At 43.1% G+C, this 21422-nt stretch overlaps 1 protein-coding gene across 4 annotated transcripts in view; it reads left to right on the top strand.

Moving 5' to 3' along the window:
* The window catches only part of GFRA1 (GDNF family receptor alpha 1), a 214877-nt gene that overhangs the window by 137094 nt on the left and 56361 nt on the right, over positions 1-21422 (top strand). For all 4 annotated transcript variants that reach the window (XM_004448035.4, XM_004448033.5, XM_058298319.2 and 1 more), the window contains one exon: positions 14654-14990. In XM_004448035.4, coding sequence (XP_004448092.1) covers positions 14654-14990 — 337 coding nt within the window. The remainder of the gene's footprint in view (positions 1-14653; positions 14991-21422) is intronic.

Consider the following 21422-nt stretch of genomic DNA (forward strand, 5'->3'; position numbering starts at 1 on the left):
GTCCTGAGCTTGGTTCCCAGTGCCTCCTAAAAACAAAAACAACAAGCAATCAAACGGAAACAGCAGCGCCACAACTTAGGGGAGCAGATGTGGCTCAGTGGCTGCGTACTGGCTTCCCACTTATAAAGTCCTGAGTTCAATCTGTGACCCCAGTACCTCAAAAAAAAAAATTTAAATGTCACTATCTGCAAGGCTCCTTTCGGGACAAACCCTCCCCCCACCCCCTTGGATGTCCCTTTGGGCCATTATCCAATTTAAGGCAACCACTGAGAATAGAGTGAGGTGTAACTGGTTGTCATTCATGCAAGTGAAATCTTTAGGTGCGCATTAGTCATTGTTTTAGACATGTTAGCTTCAAGTGGAAGCAGTCAATTATAGACTGGAGGTTTTATGGTTACATTATTACCATCATACTAGTAGGTTTTCAGCAGTAGCATTCTGTTTGATCGACCTGTGCCAGGACATTGACGGATAGCTTTGTACTTCAAATGTCAAATATGTGGGACTTCCGTACTTTATGTATTTACTGACACACAAATCTCCTGTAGATTCCTTTTCCATCCTCTGCAGTATTTGGTTTAAGCAGGTGATTGTGGTCCCTTTTTTAAGAGACTGTGTGGGGCTTGTAATCACAGTTGTAATTTCCTTTCTGTTCACTCTCAAAATGCAGAAGCACCCCTGAGTTATTGGCACTTTATAGAGTCTTTTCCTCACAAAGAGGACCTCATATTTGTGTCAAAAAAAAAAAAAAAAAGAGATGAAGCAGTTTGATTCTTGTCTTTCTTAATACACAGACACCAGGCTAGCAATGAATTCCCCATTTTAGGGTCTATGTTCGATATCCAAACTTTGACTCTCTTGTTATTATGCTGTTTGGCCTGTCTTTCCTAAAGCCACAATTAACTTTCAGTTTCTTACAAATATTCCTGTATCAAATCTCTGAATTGCATAAACCACAACCACCATCACCATGACAACCCCAAACCTCATTAAATATAGTCCCACTGATGATTCGTAACAGAACTTCTCACGTGAAATCCTTGAAGGGCTTGTAGAAGACTCTAGACCAGGGCTTCTTAACCTTTTTTTGTTCCATGGACCCCTTTGCCAGTCAGGTGAAAACCACGGACCCCTTACTAAGTCCATACTCTACTGTGTGTTATTTAATAAATATATCACACTCACATCAACAGGTTCCCACAAGAATAATGTTTTCCTGAATTTCTATTCAAGCTAATGGACCCCTTATTAAGAACCCCTTATCTCAGAGATGGATCTCCTTCCGACAAAACTGAGACTCTTAAGTCTGGCAGTGAAAAGCACCTGTTTTACACAATAAATGAAAAAAGAAACTTTGAGAAATTCTGTTTCCCACCGAAAAGCCAACTGGACTTGCATTTTGTTTTTATTCAGAAACTGCCTGGAGGGCACACAAAGCCCACGAGAATGCCGGCTTCCTTACTGAGTTAAACCCGTCCCCACTCCCACCTCCGCGTTTCTACCTTAGGAATCATATGTCACTGTATTGTCTATCTTAGGAACTTTCATGGTGCTCCTGGGACTGTTCATTAGCTAATGCCACAGAGAGACTCTCCAATCTTTTCTGGAAAGAGGAGGCAGCCCTAGACACATCAGGGCTCATTCTCAGAGGCCATTCATAATTCCTTTTTTAAGGCAAAGGGTAAAAGGCTAATACCTTTCTTGGGCAATATCATGGTAAGAATGCTAAATCATGGAGATAGAAGAACTGGCTTTCTGTGAGTCTTCCTGTGTCTTAAAACAGGATTTTCTGCAACGCAGAGTCTTGTCCATTCGTACAGGGGTGTTTAGGGTCCCAGGCCATCCTCTTAAAGGGCAGAAATTCACTGCTGCTTTCACCCCTCCATTCCTTCCCTACCAGAGTGCAGCCTGGGAAGACAAAAAAACACCAAACAAACAGCAACAACAACAGCCAAACAGAGCTGAGCCTTTCTCAGTTCCGTCGTCCTTGAATGCCTAGTTAAACCATGGCCCCTCTACCTCTGGGCATGCCACAGGGTGCTGGCCTGGACCCTGGCACTTGTGCGGAATGTCATCCTGATCTCTCCAGGCACGAAGCTGGCGGGATCGTCTCACCCCAGCTCTCACCTTCACACTCCAGCTTTGCCCAGGGCTGTTCCAGTGTCTGGTTCTCACAAACACTGACTGGTGTGCAAGTCCAAATCTCTATCAGAAAAGGCACGGTCTGAAGCTTTGGGGAGTTTTGGGGTAGATTGTATGCTTCTTTGCTTGAATTAGACCTGCTTTGTACTGTGCAAAGTAGGTGGCACTGTCAGGTTCCAGGTGCTGCGATTGTTCTTGCTGAAACCCAGGGTGCTTTATGGGGTACTCATGCACACCAAGGACACAGCAATCCCATCACTGACACAATTGTGTGACAATGTGAGGAACGTCACGCTCCACAAGCACCCCAAAAGTTCTTCCCTGCCTCACCTCCACCTGACTGGCCTCCAGGGACAGGAGCCAGGGGCAGGCGCCTCCTGCAGGAGGTGGCTGGGTACCCAGGATGCCAGGAGGATACTGCCACAGTTACTCTGCAATTCCGCGGGAGACCGAAGTGCAGATTGAGTTGCAGAGACACAGTGGAGATACTGACTAAGGAATTTTAATGTAAAAATTCTGGGATTTAAACTTAATCCTTGATGTAATTCTTCGAATAGGGATATAACAAGAGTTACACCAGGGCTCAAATGTGGGAATGCATTTGGAACCAATTTAAAGCTAGAGATGAAATGAGCAAGAAGACTTGCCAATGCACCAGTAGAATAAAACAAGAAAGCTCAGCGAGGCATGTGGATGGGCACCTGCACCGTTTCTGGGGTCTGCTTCCCTTGACGCGAAGGAAGCCGTGGGGAGTGGGAGAGTGTGTGCCTGGGGGGGTCTACTATTTTGCTTTGTCTTAGCCCATGTGGGAAATATATGTGTTAGGGCCATCTGCTAAATTTAGTCTCAACTTAATTATGAAGTTACATTGGACACATGGATAAAGAAAATGCTTTCATCAGCAGCTTTATGGAATGAGGGCTATATGAGACTTCCATAGAAGGCAACTCTTAAGGACTGAAATCAGAATTTGACCAAAAAAACAGGATTTATTAAAAAAAAAAAGAAGTGGGGGTGGTGCAGGGATAGTAAAAAGGAAGGGTTTAAACTACCAAAGATCAGCAAATTCCAAGTCTGATCTTGTGTACTTGAGAGGTTTTTAAAAATACAGATTCTCTGAGGGTAGAGTGGAACCCAGGAATCTGGTTGGCTTGTTTGTTTTAAAAATATTTGTTCTCCAGGGGCTTCCGATGCTACTTCTTGAAGGAAACGAACTTTTCAAGCACTTACATCCTGTTGGCATACAAGAAAAAATAATGCGCTAATCATTAGAATAGGTCACCTAAAAGCCCTTAACCGAACAAATTTGTATTAACCCATCTTGACGTGCAACACCTTCTTGAATGAAGTAAAATATCATTAAACTGTCATTAAAAATTTATGTATAGTATATTTACATATTTGTGTATATATATACAATCCTGAGTTTGCATCTAATTAAGATCAAGATTCCTCGTCCCCCCAATCTTCTGGAATGTGGCTCTACTTATTCTAAACATTCAGCCCAGCTACCAGCTAGGGGCTCTCTGTCTGAAACTGGCCTCAGGTTCTGGCTACTGTCTTTGGAGAATGTATATATACCCTGTAAATGCAGAGTGCTGCCATTATTATTCATGCAGCTTTTGTTTATCTTCCCAAAGGAAACAATTGAGCTGGAGCAGATGAGTGATGGTTGCCTAGCTGTGGTGATGGTAAAAACCACTGCAGGTGGAGCAGCTTAATGGGGTATTAATTGGGAAGCAGGTGAAGGCAAATAGGTATCCCAGCAGGTATGTAAATAGGCTCGTGGGAGGAAAAGCATTGAATTTTATGCTCTTTAACTAAAAATAAAGACTTGATATTTAGCTTATCTTTGCTGAAATCTGCACTGTGAGGGCCCTGACAACCACCGACATCATCAATGATTCATTATTATCTCGGCGTCATCCAGGCTACTTAATAGGATCTTCAGCCTCTTCATTTTTCATTGTTTCAGCTGATTCCTTGGCTTTAGAACCCATACTTTCCCTTCTCTGCATGATACCAGAAACTGGAACAGTTTTGGCAGGTTGGGTAGGAGAAGTGACATCCAGGCCTCTCGCCTTCCTTCAGGCAGCATCCTTTTGTGCCTTGCAAGCCAGGAACACAGCAAATGCACAGAGCGACTATGGGTAACGAGCATACCAAGAACATATGCATCCAAGTGAATACTCTCCTTCGAAGCAGTCACCTTGAGAAGCCAAACATTACACTGATGCCATTTTTGTGTCAAAACCCTTTCAGAAAGTTACAGTGATCATTTTCAGAACAGATTTATAAGTCCGCATGTGAAAAGCTCCTTACATGTATCCATCCCTTATTTTATATCCCTAAGTGTTGCCCGGCAGCCTCACCTACTTCATTCACCGTGCTTACTGTTAAATAGCATTTGGCTCTTAAGATCCATCCCCAATACAGAGATTCACTGTTGTGCAGGGTGTTCCAGAGAACGTGCCTCAGGCTCCCAGAAAGAGTCCCATGAAACGGTCTGAGTACCTGCAGCTTCCTTGGAGTAAGTGCGCAACTTCCCAGAGGGACGGCTTTGCATGGCATGCACTTAGATATTCGTAGTTCAGTGGCTCAAGCACGTTATTTTAAGGATGACTTCTTATTAAAGGGATCTTAGAAAATTCTAAAAACAAACCACTCCATATTCTGCTTCCATTTCATCCTCGTCCATGGGATGTGTCTGTGGAAAAGTGAGGGGGAACCCCGATTCTTTGTTACTTGGTTTACCCACATTGTTGTTTTCTCTGGGGAGACTCAGCATTGGTTGTGGAGACTAGTTTAACCTTTTCCATTGAAATGGCTAAATATTAGTGGTGCTTACACAGGCTGAATATGCATGGTGCCACAGTTTCTACCCCATAAAATGAATTAGGCTTATATTATCATGCAGATCTTTTCTTGTAGTGGAAGTACTCATTAATTTTACTGCTAATGAGATGTAAGCAATTAAATACCTTTAATTAATGAAAATCAGACAAAAGCAAGGGCTGCTTACTATGTGTTTGTAAAAATAGGGATAATGTTTGTAGATCTCATTGTGTATGTCGTCTATAAAAGGACCACGAATCTGAGCTACTAGGGAGCAAGTGTTCTGGTCCAGAAAAAGTCACTAAAATATTTTGCTTTTAGAAAATTAAAGGAGTAGGCATTTTTTTAGGTGTCATAAAGATTATCTGAGATTGGGAAAAAAGTACCCATAACTGAGAGGCAGTCCTACATGTAATAGCAAATTTCATGGTTGAAGATGCAACAGGATTGAATACAATTAATAGACCCGAAGCAGTTGTGGAGTTCTGGGGTAGGCCCCAAATGCATAATTAGATTATTAAAAATGGCCTGTCTCAGACCGACTATTACTAAATTGAAATCCAATTATGGCTTTATGATTTTGCTGAAAAATATTTAGCTGTTTTGCTGAAGTCCTCATAGAAGATCGTTTCCTCTTTGCGTCAGCATTCATTCGTACATGTCACAATACATTTTCCAAACAAATTTGACCTCAATTATCTTGGAATCAATCTTAGATTAGATAAAAATATATTTTAACGAGTGTTTTCAAGTCTAATATTGTAATTGTGCCTCTCCATACTTGAATTAAATGCTGGCAATGGAAGACTTTGCAAAATATCTTTTTAATGAGAGGCATGCATATTTTAGAAATAACTGAATCGTGCCATCTTAATATATGGAAAGGCATTATGCACAAATACGTGCCTGGGTGTGCTGTAAGACAAACTTGGTTCAGTTTTCAGTAATTGGCATTGGAACTGTAATAAAGCAGTTGTTTGCCGAGAGATAGGCTCAGAAATTTCATGCACTCCTGCAGTGTGGATTTAAATGCTAAGTTAAATATTTATGAACCTGAGATTTTTATAATTGATCATTGTATGATTTATACACAGTAATTATAATTAGGTTGAAAGAGATTTTAAAAAGCCAGTTTCCTGGTAGCCAGGGCCATTAAATAACACTAAGCTGCCAAAACAAAAATTAGATGGGAACCCAGCCACCAAGTTGTGAGTGCCTGTCCCCATATCCGCTGTACAATGAGGCACGTCCAGGCATCTCACCTGGCAGCCTGTAGGAGCCTCCAGTCCTGCATCACCTGTCGCCATTTTTCATGCCTTTGTTTCAAACCTAGTTGAACATAAACAAGTATAAAACTTCAGAGATCCAATGTATAACAAAAGGAAAAGGTGGAGGAGGTTGGCAAGGTTAATTAAAAATGTAATGATCCCATTTGCTGAGACAGCACTATTAATCATTGTGCAGCCGCAAGCATGGGACTTGCACACTACTTACAAGAGACGGCTAATTTTTTTAAGGTATGGGGTGGCCCTGGCAGTGTGTGTATTAAGGAAACGGAAGCTCTAACGGATGAGGGCTAGCCCATGACTCGCCGTTAACATTGGGAACCATCTTCACCAGGCAAATGAATTCTTTTCAGATTCACAGGGATGCAAAGTAATTCAGTCACTGTGAGCCCCAGAGGAAACTTAGGTATGGCTTGAAGCTTTAATGTAATTGTGTAAGGTATGAAAAAAACAGGAATGGGAGGAAATTCATCATCTTGTAATATAATATGTCTGAAACGGCATGAGAATGACAAAGTGGACTCCAAAGAGCCAACGTGTGCGTTTTAAATGTAATTTTTAGCACCCCAGATGGAACAGGCCAAACTCTTGAACGATCGATTGCAAGGGTCACAGCCCTATGTGATCAGATTTGCCACCTGATCCATGTGGACATCGGAAAGACCAGAATGTAAATGTGAGCTTCCAGAAAAGCCTGCCCTACCATGCGGAGCTCTTGGAGCGTTTCACCCATTTTTTATTGCTGGGATAACATGTTAGAGGGAGCCTATTAGAAGAACAGTAGGTATGCTAACATGGTAATTAATCAAGTCAGAAAGAAAGAGGAAACCAATTGTGAATTCAATTCTGCAGTCCTAAAAAGAAAGGCGGAAAGATACCCGGAAGTTGGCAAGTGTTTGTATTACGTGCTCTCACTGCGGCTTGTGAACTTTCTGCTTAATAAGTCACATCTCATGCAGGCCATGCGGATTTTAATATATTTACTGTTTTCTCCCACCTCATGATTTATAGAAATGGATTTCCAATTGCTTGCATCTGTGGTTCATCGTGAATCTTTTCGGCTGGTTAGCTGGCCCTGGCATTTGCCAATAGTGGTGGCATTTTCTAAGTGTAAATAGTGAGGGGCAGCCTGCCACAGTGATAGTGTCTTTGATTTGGGACAGAGTGAGGATTGTATTTGGGATAAAGGCAGTTCCTTGCTCCAGAGGAATTTAGAATGTGAAAGCTTCGCCCAGTGCATAACTCATCCCTGACACCTCCACATCTCTGTGTTGGAGGGACCTTTTACATTTGTTCTGCCTGCAGGTCAGGATTGAAATCACTGGTCCATGTATTCTTTGAAGTGGCAAACAGCCTACAGGCCAGCGACTTCAGACAGATAAAGCGTTTTCCTGATCATCTCTTTCTGATCATCAAATTTCATCCCACATTCTTGAAGTTAACATCAGAAAGGGCAAATTCTAGTGTCAGCATTGGCTCAGAGGACCTTAAACCTTGAAGGAACTTTATGATCTCACAAATGGGGAAACTGAGGCCCTCAGGGTGAAAGCTGACTTGTACACTGATGATTGGACCAAATTTAAAACCCCAGTCCCCAGAACTCTTCAATCATTGCTCCATCCACTGCACCTGGCCCTTTTTAGGCCATATTCTGGGATCTGGACTCCTGGGGTTCTACCTCCCATGTCCAAGAAAATAGGAAACAAGTCAGGATCAGATGTGATCTTAGCCAAAGAGGCTGAAATTGATAAAGAAAGCAATATGTAACCTGCAAAGTAACAACGTAATAATGTCTAACTTTGAAGTGAAAATCTGGTTAAATGGCCTTCTCCCTAGTATAATGCTGGCACTGATTCTAGAGAGGAGAGCGTTAGCCAAGATGTGCTTAGGCCCCCGCCCCCACCCCCCCAAGAAGAAAGGATTTCTAGTAAACAGCCTTCATTCGGAGAGTGTTTCCCATTCAGACAGCATCCCAGACATTCTACCAAGTTAAAGAATGAATAACAGCAGATGGAGGGAGAGATTAGAGGGGGAGGGGAGGGGAGAAAGCAGCATTTTAACGCTGAGTTCTAAAATGAACTGTGGCTAGGAGGATGGCACTCAGGAGTTATGGCAAAGCTGTTCAGAAGCCTCCCCACGCAGGCGAGAAGGGGCTTGAGCCCAAACCGTAAAACAGGCGCACCCCTGCTTCCCAGCAAGGGTGCAGCCACAGAAGGAGGATTGGAAGATTGGATGGGACTCAAGTTGTGTAAATTGATTCCTTCTCCCCTTTCCTCCTCCTCCCCTTTCCCCCTCCTCCCCTTTCCCCCTCCTCCCCTAACAGGCATCGAGGTAGCCAGGTGGCTTTGTTTTTGTGCACTGGGGGATCCATTCAATCGATGTGAGGAATCAATCTTCTTACCAGGTGAAAAATCAACTCTCATTTACACGTCCTGTAATTTTGGGAGTGCTTATTTTGGACTTCACTGGAGCAGGATATGCTGCCTGAGGCCTGAGAGAGAGAGTTGGCGGAGGCTTTGTAGGGGACTGAAAGGAGGCAAATGGGAAGAGTTTCCAAATGGTGTGCATAATTGTCCATGTGAAGCTCTATTTTTTTTTTTTAAGAGCAATAATGTTGGTACCCAAAAATATGTTTCCAATATTTTATTACGAACACTGGTCAAACATACGGAAAAGTGGAAAACTTTTTATATTGAATCCTTATACCTGCCATCTAGATTCTACCATTAACATTTGAATGTAGTTGCTTTATCACTTACCAGTTTATCCATCTCTCTGTTTATCAATCCATCTAAATTTTCTTATGCATATCTTAGTAAATTGCACACCATCAGTATACTTCCCCTAAGTACTTCAGCACACATATCATTAACCAGTGTTCAATAGTTGTTTACATTTTTTTCCTTTGGAGGTAAAATTTATGTTTTCCTAAACCTGACGTGTACCCTTCTCTGAGTTTTGGCAAATATATGCACCTGGCAAACCAAACATCTAGCAAGATGAGACCATTACCATCAACCCAGAATGTCCCTTCTTGCAGTTTCCCAGCCAATTCTTACCCTCAATCCTTTATAAGCAACCACTGCTCTGATTTTTTCATCATAAATTAGTTTTTCCTATTCTAGGTCTTCATATTTATGGAGTCATTTGGTGACCACTCTTCTGCAAAAGGCTTTTTTTCACTCAACATAGTGTTTTTGAGGTTCACCCATGGTATTTTGTGTATCAGTAGTTCATCTATTTTACTGCTGAGGTGGACTGCATTGTGTGGAAAGAGCCTACTTTCCTTTTGATGGTGGCCTGTTTCCAGTTTGGGGCTATTGTGAAGATGGTTGATAGGCTATTCTTGCACAAGGTCTTTTTGTGTATACATTTTCTCATTTCTTTTGAGTAAATACCTAGGAGTGGAGTTGCATGTCAAAGGGTAGGTTTATGTATAGTTTTATAAAATACTGCCAGACCTTTTCCCAAAGTAGTTGGAGTGTGAAATCTAGGAGTTCACATCCATGGCAACATTTGGTATTCTCTCCTTGATTTTAACCACTGGTATCTCATTGTGATTTTTTTTTTTTAAGATTTATTTTTTATTTATTTCTCTCCCCTTCCCCTCCCCACCCAGTTGTCTGCTCTCTGTGTCCATTCGCTGCATATTCTTCTGTGACCACTTCTGTCCTTATCAGCGGCACTGGGAATCTGTGTTTCTTTTTGTTGTGTCATCTTGTTGTGTCAGCTCTCCATGTGTGCAGTGCCATTCTTGGGCAGGCTGCACTTTCTTTTGCACTGGGCAGCTCTCCTTAAGGAGTGCACTCCTTGTGCATGGGGCTCCCCTACGCGGGGGACACCCCTGCATGGCAGGGCACTCTTTGCGCGCATCAGCACTGTGCATGGGCCAGCTTCACATGGGTCAAGGAGGCCCGGGGTTTGACCTCCCATGTGGTAGGCAGTCTCCTTATCCATTGGGCCAAGTTGGCTTCCCTCATTGTGATTTTAATTTGCATTTCTTTGATATGGATGTTGAGCATTCTTCATGTGCTTATTGGCCATTCCTTTATCTTATTTTACAAAGTGTCTTCTCAAATATTTGGTCCATTTTAAAATTGGTTTTCTTTTATTATTGAGTTTTAGGTATTCTTTTGATATTTTAGAAACCAGTCCTTTGTCATAGACATGCTTTGCAAGTATTTTCTCCTAGTCTGTGGTTTGTTCATTTCCATTTGAGGAGCAGAAGTTTTAAATTTTAATGAAGCATAACATCAATTTTTTCTTTTATGGTTATTGCTTTCTATGTCCTAAGAAACCTTTGCTTACCTCAATATTACCTTATGTTTTCTTCTCAAAAGCTTTATGATTTAGCTTTTATGTTTGTCTGTGATATATATCATATATTAATTTTTGTGGATGGTTTGAAGTAAAGGTTGAGATTGTTTTTTTCCCCACATTGTTTATCTAATTATTCTAGCCTTATTTGTTGAAAAGACTCCCCTGCCTTCCCTTGGATACTTTAGCCCCTTTGTCAAAAATCAAATGACTGACTCTATATTTATGGGTGTGTTTCTAATTTGGTCTTCTCTTTCATTGCTCAATTTTTCTGTGCCTATTTTAAAAATATCATACTATACTGTCTTTACAACTGAAAGCTTTAAGTCCTTTAACTTTGTTATTTTTTTCATATTGCTCTGGCTATTCTATAGTTTTTATTTTAATTTTTTTGTATTTTCATATAAACTTAAGAATCTGCCTGTCAACTTTAAAAAAGTATTAAGATTTGGGGATAATTGACATCTTAATAGTGAGTTTTCTAATCCATGAACATGGTATATAATCTATTTTCTCTTATTCAATTTTTCTAAGTAATTTTTTTGTAGCTTTCATTGTAGAGGTCTTGAATGTCTTCTATTAAATTCATTCCTAAGTGCTTTATGTTTTTGTGGTTCTATTGTAGGTAGAATAATGTTTGTAAATAACATTTTCTAATTTGTTGATAGCATATAAAAATGAAATTGATTTTTTAATTAATCTTGTTTCCTTAGACCTTGATAAATTAATTTATTAGTTCTAGCAGTTGTTTTGTAGATTCCTTAGGATTTTTCAAATCATCCAAGTCATCTGCAAATAGATAGTTTTATGTATCCCTTTTCAATCTTTGTGTGCTTTATTTCTTTCCATTGCTTTATTACATGGCTAGGACCTCTAGGACAACATTAACTACAAGTGATAAGAATGGGTGTCCTTCCTTTGTTCCTGATTTTAGGGGGGAAGCAGTCAATATTTACCATCAAATATGATTTTGGCTTTAGGTTTTGCTTAGGTGCACTTTATCAGATTGAGTAATGTTTCTTCTGTGCCTAGTTTGCTTAGAATTTTATCATGATTGTGTGTTAAAATTTGTTGAATGGTTTTTTTTTTTTTTTTTTGGTCTATTGGAATAATCATATGCCCCCTATTCTTTTCATATGGTGAATTACAATAGTTTTAAACATTAAACCAACCTTGCATTCGTGCAATAAACCCCAGCATTGGTCATTTTGCATAGTCCTTTCAACAGATGACTGAGTTTAATTTACTAACATTTTGTGGAGGATTTTTGCTTCTACATTCATGATTAATATTGCTCTGTAATTTTTTTACTTTATCAGGTTCTTTCTGGTAGTTGGGTTATACTGGCCTCATATATCAAGTTGGGAAGGATAATGAGAATATTTTGGTGAATTGGAATCAGAAACAAAATGAAAGTTAACACTGACTTGTGAGAGAGAAATTAATAGTTTTTGCCTCTCAGAACATACTAGATGATGTAGTTATGTATTAATGAAAAGAGAATCAGCAGAAAGTGAGGTTAAGTTACAGCTGTTGATCAGTGGGTAAACTGTGAGCAGTTGGTTTAGACCCTTTTCCCAGTTTGTACAAAGATTTTCCTTTAAAATGTTGCTGTTTTTTTTTTTACAACATTAATAAGAAATAATTAATAGCTTATATAGTTTTAGCAGTTTTATTATTATAAAGAACCTACTCCTGGACCTCATGTGTTGACTTTTATTATTTTTATTTAAATGTTACTTGAAATTTATAAACATAACGCTATCAACTTGTGTTCTTTGTTTTCATACAACTATAAAGCAATGTATGTATGAATTATGCATAAAATCTTGAAGCAATGAAATGCAAGTTAGTAACACTACTGTAAAGGATAGTATTGTTTTGCTGAAACTTAATCAGAATGTAGTACACTGTTTGAGCACAGGTTCTTTGGAGTTTGGCATGCCTATATTATGGAATGTCATGTGATGACTCAATTCTTCTGCCATTTGTCTTCCATTTGAACGAACATCAAGAATTTCTTCATATTTCACTGGCTATATCATTTAAGTATTAACCTCTCTTCCTCTGCTCCTTCTTTTTAGCCAGAGGTGCAAGTGTAAGTGCAGTAGTGAAATTGTGTAGCAAAACAGCCTCAAGGAGCTAATCCATAAAATCCAGAATATAACCATATTATTTAGATTTTCATCAAAATGAAAATGCACAATTTAGGAAATCCCTTAGAGAACTGTAGACTTTCAAGAATAGAAATCACTGCCCTTGATCCCAACAGAAGCAATATGAGAAGAATCAAAAGTGGAGAGGGCTAGGGGATGATCAAAGCCTAGGAACTCTGATCACCACATCAGGGCACATGGCCAGCACTTCATCTTTGAGTTTTGAGGAGTCTGAGTGTGAAGGTTGTGAAGAACGTGATGAAAAAATAGTGTGCTGTTTTGTTCCCGGGTTTCGACACCAAAAAAAAAAAATAGTGTGCTGGTCAAACCATCAGGGAGGTATAAGCAGCTGCTAGCTTCTTGCACTGCTCACCCAAGAATGGCTTGCATGTTGTGATTATTACCTCCCACATTAAATGTGTAGGACTCAGGTATCATAGGCAGAATCATGAACTTAGGACATAACAAAACATTGCTCATGGAGCAAAGGTATAATTTTATCATTTCAGCTTGTTGCATATTGAATTTTTGTTAAAGCAAGGCATATTTTCATTAGACCAGGGAGAACTTTCTTTTCCTGGCATGTTGGACTTGCTTGTTGAGCCCTTCAAATCTATGCTAAATGCACTGCCCCATCCTTCTTTTCCACCCAATCCACCTGCACTCTTTCTCTCTTCTCAGTTCCCTAGCTTCCTGTAATTGTCCGAAGGCCTTCCTGGTACCCATCTATTGGGGGTACATAAACAGAATGAAAGGGAGTCACAGAATCTATGGAGGGACTGAGGTCTGCTGTACAACCATGTGGTGCTTTTCTGCTACTTCCATGCCATCTTCTAGGGTCACTGCCACACCTATTATCATTCTTACAGCTTGGTTCTAGAAGGATTTTCCTTCACTTCCTTCCCTGTAAAAATACCTTTATCATGCAGACTGAGTTTAATTTCCATTGTCCATTCACCTTCCAACTTTGCCATTAGACTTGTCCCTGGCTGGACAGCCCAAACTACCTAGTGAGTCCTGGGTCCTACCTCCATGATATCTCTTTCCAGACCACCCAGTGTGCAGCCCAGCAGTGGGTAGCACTTATTTCTCTGATGGCCTGAGCACAGAGGGGTTGGGCAGAAGGCAGCATAGGTTTTTGTGAAATTCCTAAATCCTATGGCTTTTATTTACCATCACTGAAATTCCATCCAAAATACCAGCTGAATTTTTCTAATCTGAAACCTCAATACTTGTTGAGCCCAGATTTTTTATGTGGTGAGTTAAGTGGTAATTGAGGTTTGAAAATTTCTATGTAATTTATTCTGATTTTCTTCCAGTGGCCTGAGAGCTAGAACTTAAGTACAGCTTCATTGTAGTTGCTTCTTCCTGTTTAGAGAGACTGGCATAATATTTTGTCTTCTGGGCTCAAATAACCATGTAATTACTCTGTAATCATATAGTAATTAGCATGTATTATATGCATTTATTACATAATTATATTCCTGGAGGATTGCATGGTAATTATACTTGCATTTAGCATATCATTTTATATACTGTATAATGAACAAGTATGTAATTTGTTGCATTTCTCTTTTATCCTAATTTCAGTTTACAAACCAGGAGCTCAAAGCTTTCTCTCCTTTTTCTCCATTTGCATGTAGTCAGGCAGGTGCCTGAGCTCCTTTTGCCTCATGCAATTCCTCCTAATTGTACATCCAAAAGAATACTAGTAGCTTGTATGCTGCCTGGGATCCCCAGCATTGGCACCCCTAATAATTTCTCCTTGTCATGAACTCATTAGCCTCAGAACACAGAGTTGGTTAGAGCTCCCAGCATTGGCAGGTAAATGGAAAGACCTCAGTTAAAGCCAAGGTGGTGTGAACAGACTGGGAGGCCAAGCTTGGCAACCACAACTGCCTTTCTCTCCTTTTGCAGTGGAGCACATTTCCAAAGGGAACAACTGCCTGGATGCTGCCAAGGCCTGCAACCTCGACGACACCTGCAAGAAGTACAGGTCTGCGTACATCACCCCATGCACCACCAGCATGTCCAACGAGGTCTGCAACCGCCGCAAGTGCCACAAGGCCCTCCGGCAGTTCTTTGACAAGGTTCCCGCCAAGCACAGCTACGGGATGCTCTTCTGCTCCTGCCGGGACATCGCCTGCACGGAGCGGAGGCGACAGACCATTGTGCCCGTGTGCTCCTACGAAGAGAGGGAGAAGCCCAACTGCTTGAATCTGCAGGACTCCTGCAAAACGAATTACATCTGCAGGTAAGTGGGCGTCCGGCAGTGGGAGGTGAATGAGATGGTGGGGAGAACCCTTGCAGCTCTTCAATTGCCAAGCACCAGTTTCTGTGCTTCTACCAGGGTAGAGGGGACAGGGGAAGTTGATTTGAATGGATGGAGCAAAAACTGACCTCTACATCTGACACATGGTCCTTCAGAAGCTGTTCAAGCCCTCAGTGCTGGGAAGGTCCCAGCCATGAATCCAGAGAATGCTTGAGCAGTGCTGGGAGGAGATAAAATATGACTGCTTGGTAAGTGCAAGCATTGCCTGAGGTGAAGTGAGCAGGTAGGTACCTTCCCACTCTTGATGCTCTAAGAGGCTGCAGGTGGTTGCCAGGGGGTAAGTCAGGATAGGAGATAGCTGGAGCTATGACCTTCAGGTTCAGAAACCTGGAAGAGACCAAGAGATGGTCAAGAGGGAGTGAGCTGTGTAGAGCCCTGCAGAGGACTCTGACAATCCCAAGTCTCATCTCATCCCACCATCTACCTGGCTCAGAAGAGTGGGCACCTTCCCACTTAGCAATGCCTCCAGAAGACTCAGCATCCACCAGAAACCCCCAGGAGCCTTGACTGTGCTGTTAAGTTCGTTATTGACCATTTATTGATTTATTTTAGTGTTCGAAGTAGTCAATGAATACATTCTTTGTGTGGAAAAAACCTGTAAAATTACGTAGAGTAAAAAGAGAAAGTACTCCAACCCTTCTCCATGACATGAATTCATTAAGTTATTAGACTCAAACAGAGAGTTGATCAGAGTTCCCAGCATCGCCAGGTGAAGGACAAGATCCCAGTGAAAGCAAAGTAGGGGAGAGCAGACCAGGAGCCTGAGCACACTGACCACAGTTAGCAGTTGGGGCTTATATCCTTCTGGAACTTAGGGTTGAGTTCAGTTGCTGACTAAAGCAGGTGGACTTTTGGTGAGCAGAGACTCGAGTCTTTGGAGCCTGAGGCTGCATTGATGCCTCATTGTGAAGAACAGGTGGGGGTTCAGATGGGGATGCATATTGGACACCTGTGCTTTGTCCCCCACATAGAAGCCAGGAGTCTTCAAATGGCCCTCTCTGACAAAATTCTATATGCTCAATAAATGTTAGACAGATGGACAAAAGAATTGGAGGAGGGTGTGACTATGTGCTTATTTCCTGATAGGTTCTCAATCTCTAGAGAGCAGGAAAAAATGTAGGATCCCATTCTTCCCTTAAACCAGCTCTAATAGTCACCAGAGAAAAATAAAATTCTTCATTATCTATGTAGCCCTCTCACACTGATGGTTTTCTGAGAGTAATGTCCTTTTACCCCTTTCTTTTAAGTCGAAAGTAGGTGACCTGCTCTATGAGGAAGAACTCAGATGATCAAGCATTTCGAGTGCAGAGTGTGTGTGTCTTGGGAGGAGTCAGGTGGTCCAGCAGCACCTCTCCTCCAACAACTCTGCCTCACTTCCAAGTCCACGTTCCACTGAGACCCTCTCAGCTGTGGGCGAGGGCCAGGGGTGGTTGTGCTAGAAGGGTCCTGAGGACAAGTCAGGTCTTCATGACAGCCAGTAGCCTGGGGCAGCCAATCAGCCAAAGAGTCAACATCAGCCCAGCTCCTAAAGATGAAGCATAGGGTAGAAGCTTCCCTGAGAGTGCAGGGATGGGAGGGAGCAGATAATCTGAAAACCCCTGGATCTGAAACAGATCCCTGCATCCTGTCTTGAGACAGAAGGGATCCTTGATGTAGGAGCAGCACAGGGTTCCAAAGTCTTACATGGTGTACAGCCATGCAGCCCCTGCCCAACTCTACAGAAAGATGCCATCCTGTTCACTGATGGGTCCAGGCCAGGAAACTTGGGCTTTTGGTCCTGCCCTGAGAATGGGAGCTGTCAGGGAGGAGTGGTGAATGAGCCCTCCTTTGGGTGAGCAATGCCTGGGGCATGGGAGAAGTCTTTCCGTTCTCTTCTCATAAGGTTCCCCTTACATATCAGGGTCCAGAGAAGGTCTGTGACTTCCCCCAAATGGGCATAAAGTCCACCCTTGGTGGTTAAATTGCATTACCTGAACTTCTCTTCTAAAAGGAGAGAATCCTTGGAGAGTTGGTATGAATTACTTAAGTCAGATTGCTTTCCTGCTAAGTGATAGTGAAAAATAGTTGGGAATTTGGGAACTTGGGTTGCTCAGAGGGAGGAACCTGCAGATCACAGATTGGTTTGGATGCTATTTGGGGCTCAGAGTGACCTTGTAGAAAGGACGGATGGGATTTAGGAACCATTTGTGCTGAGACATCCCTGATAGCAGCAAGTGGACTCAGCTGATGGGACAGAAATATACAGTGGGCCACAGCATAGTCCTTTTCTAATAACTGATTTCACCTGATCATACCCAGGTCTGGGTGTAGTGAGCAAGAGCCACCAGGTCATAGGGTGAAGGCAGGCTGGACTGGAAGGTGGTGGACTTGGGGTAATGTTTAGGCTCCTGTCCTATGTCTGGCTCTCGGTAGAACTTGGAGGAATCCAAATCCTAGAGCAACCAAGGGGCTACCCTGTGAAAATTGTCTCAGTGTGATAGATGGGTTTTATACCATCTTGAGTTTCTTGGGAAGGTGAATCAGTGCCTTTCCCTGGTGTTGCCCCCACTGTTAAGTTATTTAGACCATAATTTCTTTCCAGAGCCTGGATTTATTACTCATGATTACCCCCTCCCCATCAGATGTAGTGAATGTAATTTAAGCAGCTAGGTTGGCTAGCGGCATTTTCGTTCATCAGATCTTATTAATCTCATCTTTAATTTTATGCTTTTTATGCCAACCCTTCTCCATCCATCTTGGTTGGAGGCGGTTGTTGATATTCCTATCCAGAGCAGCAGCTGGTACTGGCTGGAGCAGGGGGTTTCTGCAGGTTTCATGTTTCAGTTGCTCTAACCCCACACCTCCAGAGGGAGGCACCGGCTGCTGTAAGGCCTAATTTGAGTATCCCCAAAGGGAAGGGATGGCACGAGGGAAAATTGCTTTCTAAAAACCATATTTTTGGGAAGCTCACACTCTCAAATGCTCCGTTTCCGTCTCCATATCAGTGACTATCAAAGAGCTGCTCAAGCTCATTAAACTTCCCCTGCACTTAATGTTTTCCAGCTTGTGGCATACAGGTTTGCTTTCCCCAGGGTCCATCTGTGCCTCTACGCAAAACTTTGTCTCTCTCCTGCCTGGTGCCTTCAAACAGATGAGGATCAACTTTAGCTTTTCTTTCTGACTTTGTTTATGTAAGCTGACAGGTTCCTTTCCTCTTGGGGTGGTTGGGAGAGGCAATAGCATGCCTGTTTGGGCTTCCAAGCTTGTCTACAGAAAAGCACACGCGGAGTAGTATTAGAAGAGTGTGATGCAATTTAAAAGCCTCACATTCTTCCCCTGAAGCACAGCGTCTCCCTTGCCATGTTTCCTCTGCTTGCTTTCCTCAGTGCCTGGAAGAATGTCAGGACTGTGTTTGGCCATAATGAAAGCATATCCTTTTATTCCGTGATGCAAGTTGTTATGTATACATAATTTAAATTTACACCTAACCTCCTTTCCTCCAGACTCTGACTTACAAAATAATCTCAGCCCTTAAGCGCTGGCTCAGGATGACACAAATGTGTTCATATCGCTTTTATTTTTCTAATTAGTCATGTGGGCACCTTAGCTTTCTTAATTAATGGGAGATCTAGTACCGTCCTCTGTAGCACGCCCCCTCCCCTTTTCCTCTTTAAGAATCACAGATGTATACTCTAAACCTCGTCTGACTTCCAGTGCCAAGCAGAGAGGGAGCAACCTTGTTGCTTTAGCTGCTGCTGCGCAGTGTCGCTGCCGAGCACGACCCAGAGGAAGCTTTGTGGTTAGTTGGTGGTGCCTTTTCGGCCATTCTGTCCACACAGCAGAGGTGCTGCAACACTGGGCATCAGAGTTACAACTCTTAGTCCAAGCACACAAATGCAACCACTGGTAGCCAAGGCATGGCATTTTACCTGGGGGCTGGGCCCTCAGGGACTCCAGCCAGAGCTGTCCTTGCCTTGAAGACCGGTAGCCTAGACTGTCCTTTCCTTTGAGTGCATTTCTCGGTGGGACTGAGTATTGCTGCAGCCTTCCTTGCCAACAGTGATTGCTCAAAGCTTACCCCAGTCCTTTGAGAAAGGTTCTGTTAGGGAGAAGGGATCAGGGGCTTTATATCCCTTGTCCCGTGGCTTTTTTGATCCTCCAGGAGTTGCACTCAATCCTCCTGGTACCCCGCCTTGGAATTCCCATAGTCTCCAAGAGGAGTGGCTTTGATCAAGGCCCCAACTAACTGGTTCTACCCTTTCCCAGGGATCCAGGGTCTTATAGGAATCCTGGAGACTCAGTGGACTTCTCACAGAACCAAAGAGGTCTCCAAGCCACAGCCCCAGCAGAACAACACACGTAATTGTCAAAATTCAGCCCCAGCCAGCACAAATTCAGCCCCAGCCAGCACCAAATTTTCCACACAGGGGGTGAGCCTGTTAGATGTAAAGGGACCATATTGTCATTAATTCGTTAACTGGGGCTTTTCAGGAAATGTGTGAGAAAACCACACAACGTTTTACTGCTCCAGTAGCTCACTTCATTTACCTGTGAGAACCGTGAGAAATGCGGCTTACACATGAGAAATGTGTTTCATTGGCCTGGTCTCAGATCCCTGCTGCACAATAAATGGCCGATGTTAGAGATCAAGGGCAGGCTCTGCTGCTGGGGCTAAATTCCTGGGTAGAAAGCTGGATTCTGCTCCACCATATCCAGGCTTGCCTTGACATGCGGCAAGCGCAGGAGAAAATGGCTCAGAGGATAATTAATGCCTAAAACTAGATGGGTAGATTAATTTGGCACTTAATTTTATTTTACACTGATTCATTCACAAATGGAAATCAGCAATTAGACGATGCAAACTTTTGAACCATGGAAAGAAAGGTTCGGGAATATGAGAAAATACAAGTAAAACATTTTCCAGTTCATTTGAGCAGTTTTCATTTCAAATGATTACACGGATGTCTAACAGTGCGCCCAGAACCCGAGCGGCTTGCGTTAATGCGCCCCACCTGCCTGGAACACCTGCCGCCGGGTCTCAGCGCTGGAGACCTGTTGTGACGTCCCCTGCCACCTGCTGCGGCCCTCTTTGCCTCTGCCTCCTTCAGGCCAGGATGAGCATTCTTGTTGGATTTTCCAGGGCCTCCACTCCCAGCCTGTACCTCTGGACGCGTGGCCGCTCAGCACCAGCCAAGGAGCATCAGAGCTCATCTTCCTGTCTGGCTCGCAGGGGTAACACAAGCCGTGAAATCAGAGGACAGCCAGCTAAAGCTCGCTGTATCTTGTCGCCTTGTATCTCCTTCCTTATCTCTCCTTTGGCAGAGGCAGGTGTGAAGCCATTTGTCTATTCCTCTTGGAGCCTGTCACTAGAAAACACCTGCTCTAGCTTTACTCACATTCTCCCTCTCTCCAGCCACCGTCTCCCCATGCCTGCCCCGTTCATATCCTCCTCTTTCTTCTTGCCCCTTCTTTCTCCTCCCCCCTCCCATGCCCTCACCCAAGTCACTTTTTGTCACTCTGGGCTCTGAGATGGAAAGAACCGTGGACTGCCTTGCCTTCCGCATTTGCACATGCTGTCAGTTACTGGCTCCACATGGACAGATGGAGTCTGGGCACCAGAACCGTCTTTTACTGACTTTGAGTTTGAAAGCGGGTGGGAAAGAAATGGAATTGATTCTACCCCGGGAGTCTGGAGAGCCGCATCTTTCTTGGGGGAAGGAGGTGTCATAGTAGGGGGTCTCAGGAGCCATTTTCAGATCCGGGTTCTGTGACTGAGACCCAGGGACAGTCAAGCAGAAGGAAGGAAGCTCAGTTTGAGGGTTGGGGTTGGAAAGTAGGGGCTGAGAGAATGTCCTGGAGGCAGAGGGAGAAAATTCAACACGCTTTCAAGGCAAGGCATTGGAGTGCCATGCTCAAGCGTTTTGATTTTATCTGTGAAAGGTTTACAAGAGAGAGACCTGGGCATTAGAGTGGGTGGCCAGGTAACAGTGTGGAGAGAGGGGCAGAGGCCGGCAGCCAGGAGGCCAGTGAGGAGGTTCCTGCTGCAGACCAGATGAGAGGTGACAAAGGCAGTGGCCTCGGAAGAGGCAGGGGGTGGGAGGTGGGGAAACATGATAGGCACCATGGAAGGGTGGGTTTGATGAAGTGTTGAATGCCTAGGATAGAAGGAGTATAAGAGGGTGTTTCTCACCTGGTACTGGGCAGATGGGAGCCAGGGATGGGACCACAGAAAAGAGAGGTGCAGTTGTCACTCGGGTTGGAGGCAGGGGAAGAAGATAATGCATTGCTTTGGCCAGGCTGCATTTCCTCAATGCATGCTCATCAGAATCTTCCTATCCATGATGAAAACCTAGTTGCAACTTGCCTGTGCTTCAG

This window comes from Dasypus novemcinctus, chromosome 6 (genome assembly GCF_030445035.2).
Source record: "Dasypus novemcinctus isolate mDasNov1 chromosome 6, mDasNov1.1.hap2, whole genome shotgun sequence".
Classification (NCBI taxonomy): Eukaryota; Metazoa; Chordata; class Mammalia; order Cingulata; family Dasypodidae; genus Dasypus; species Dasypus novemcinctus.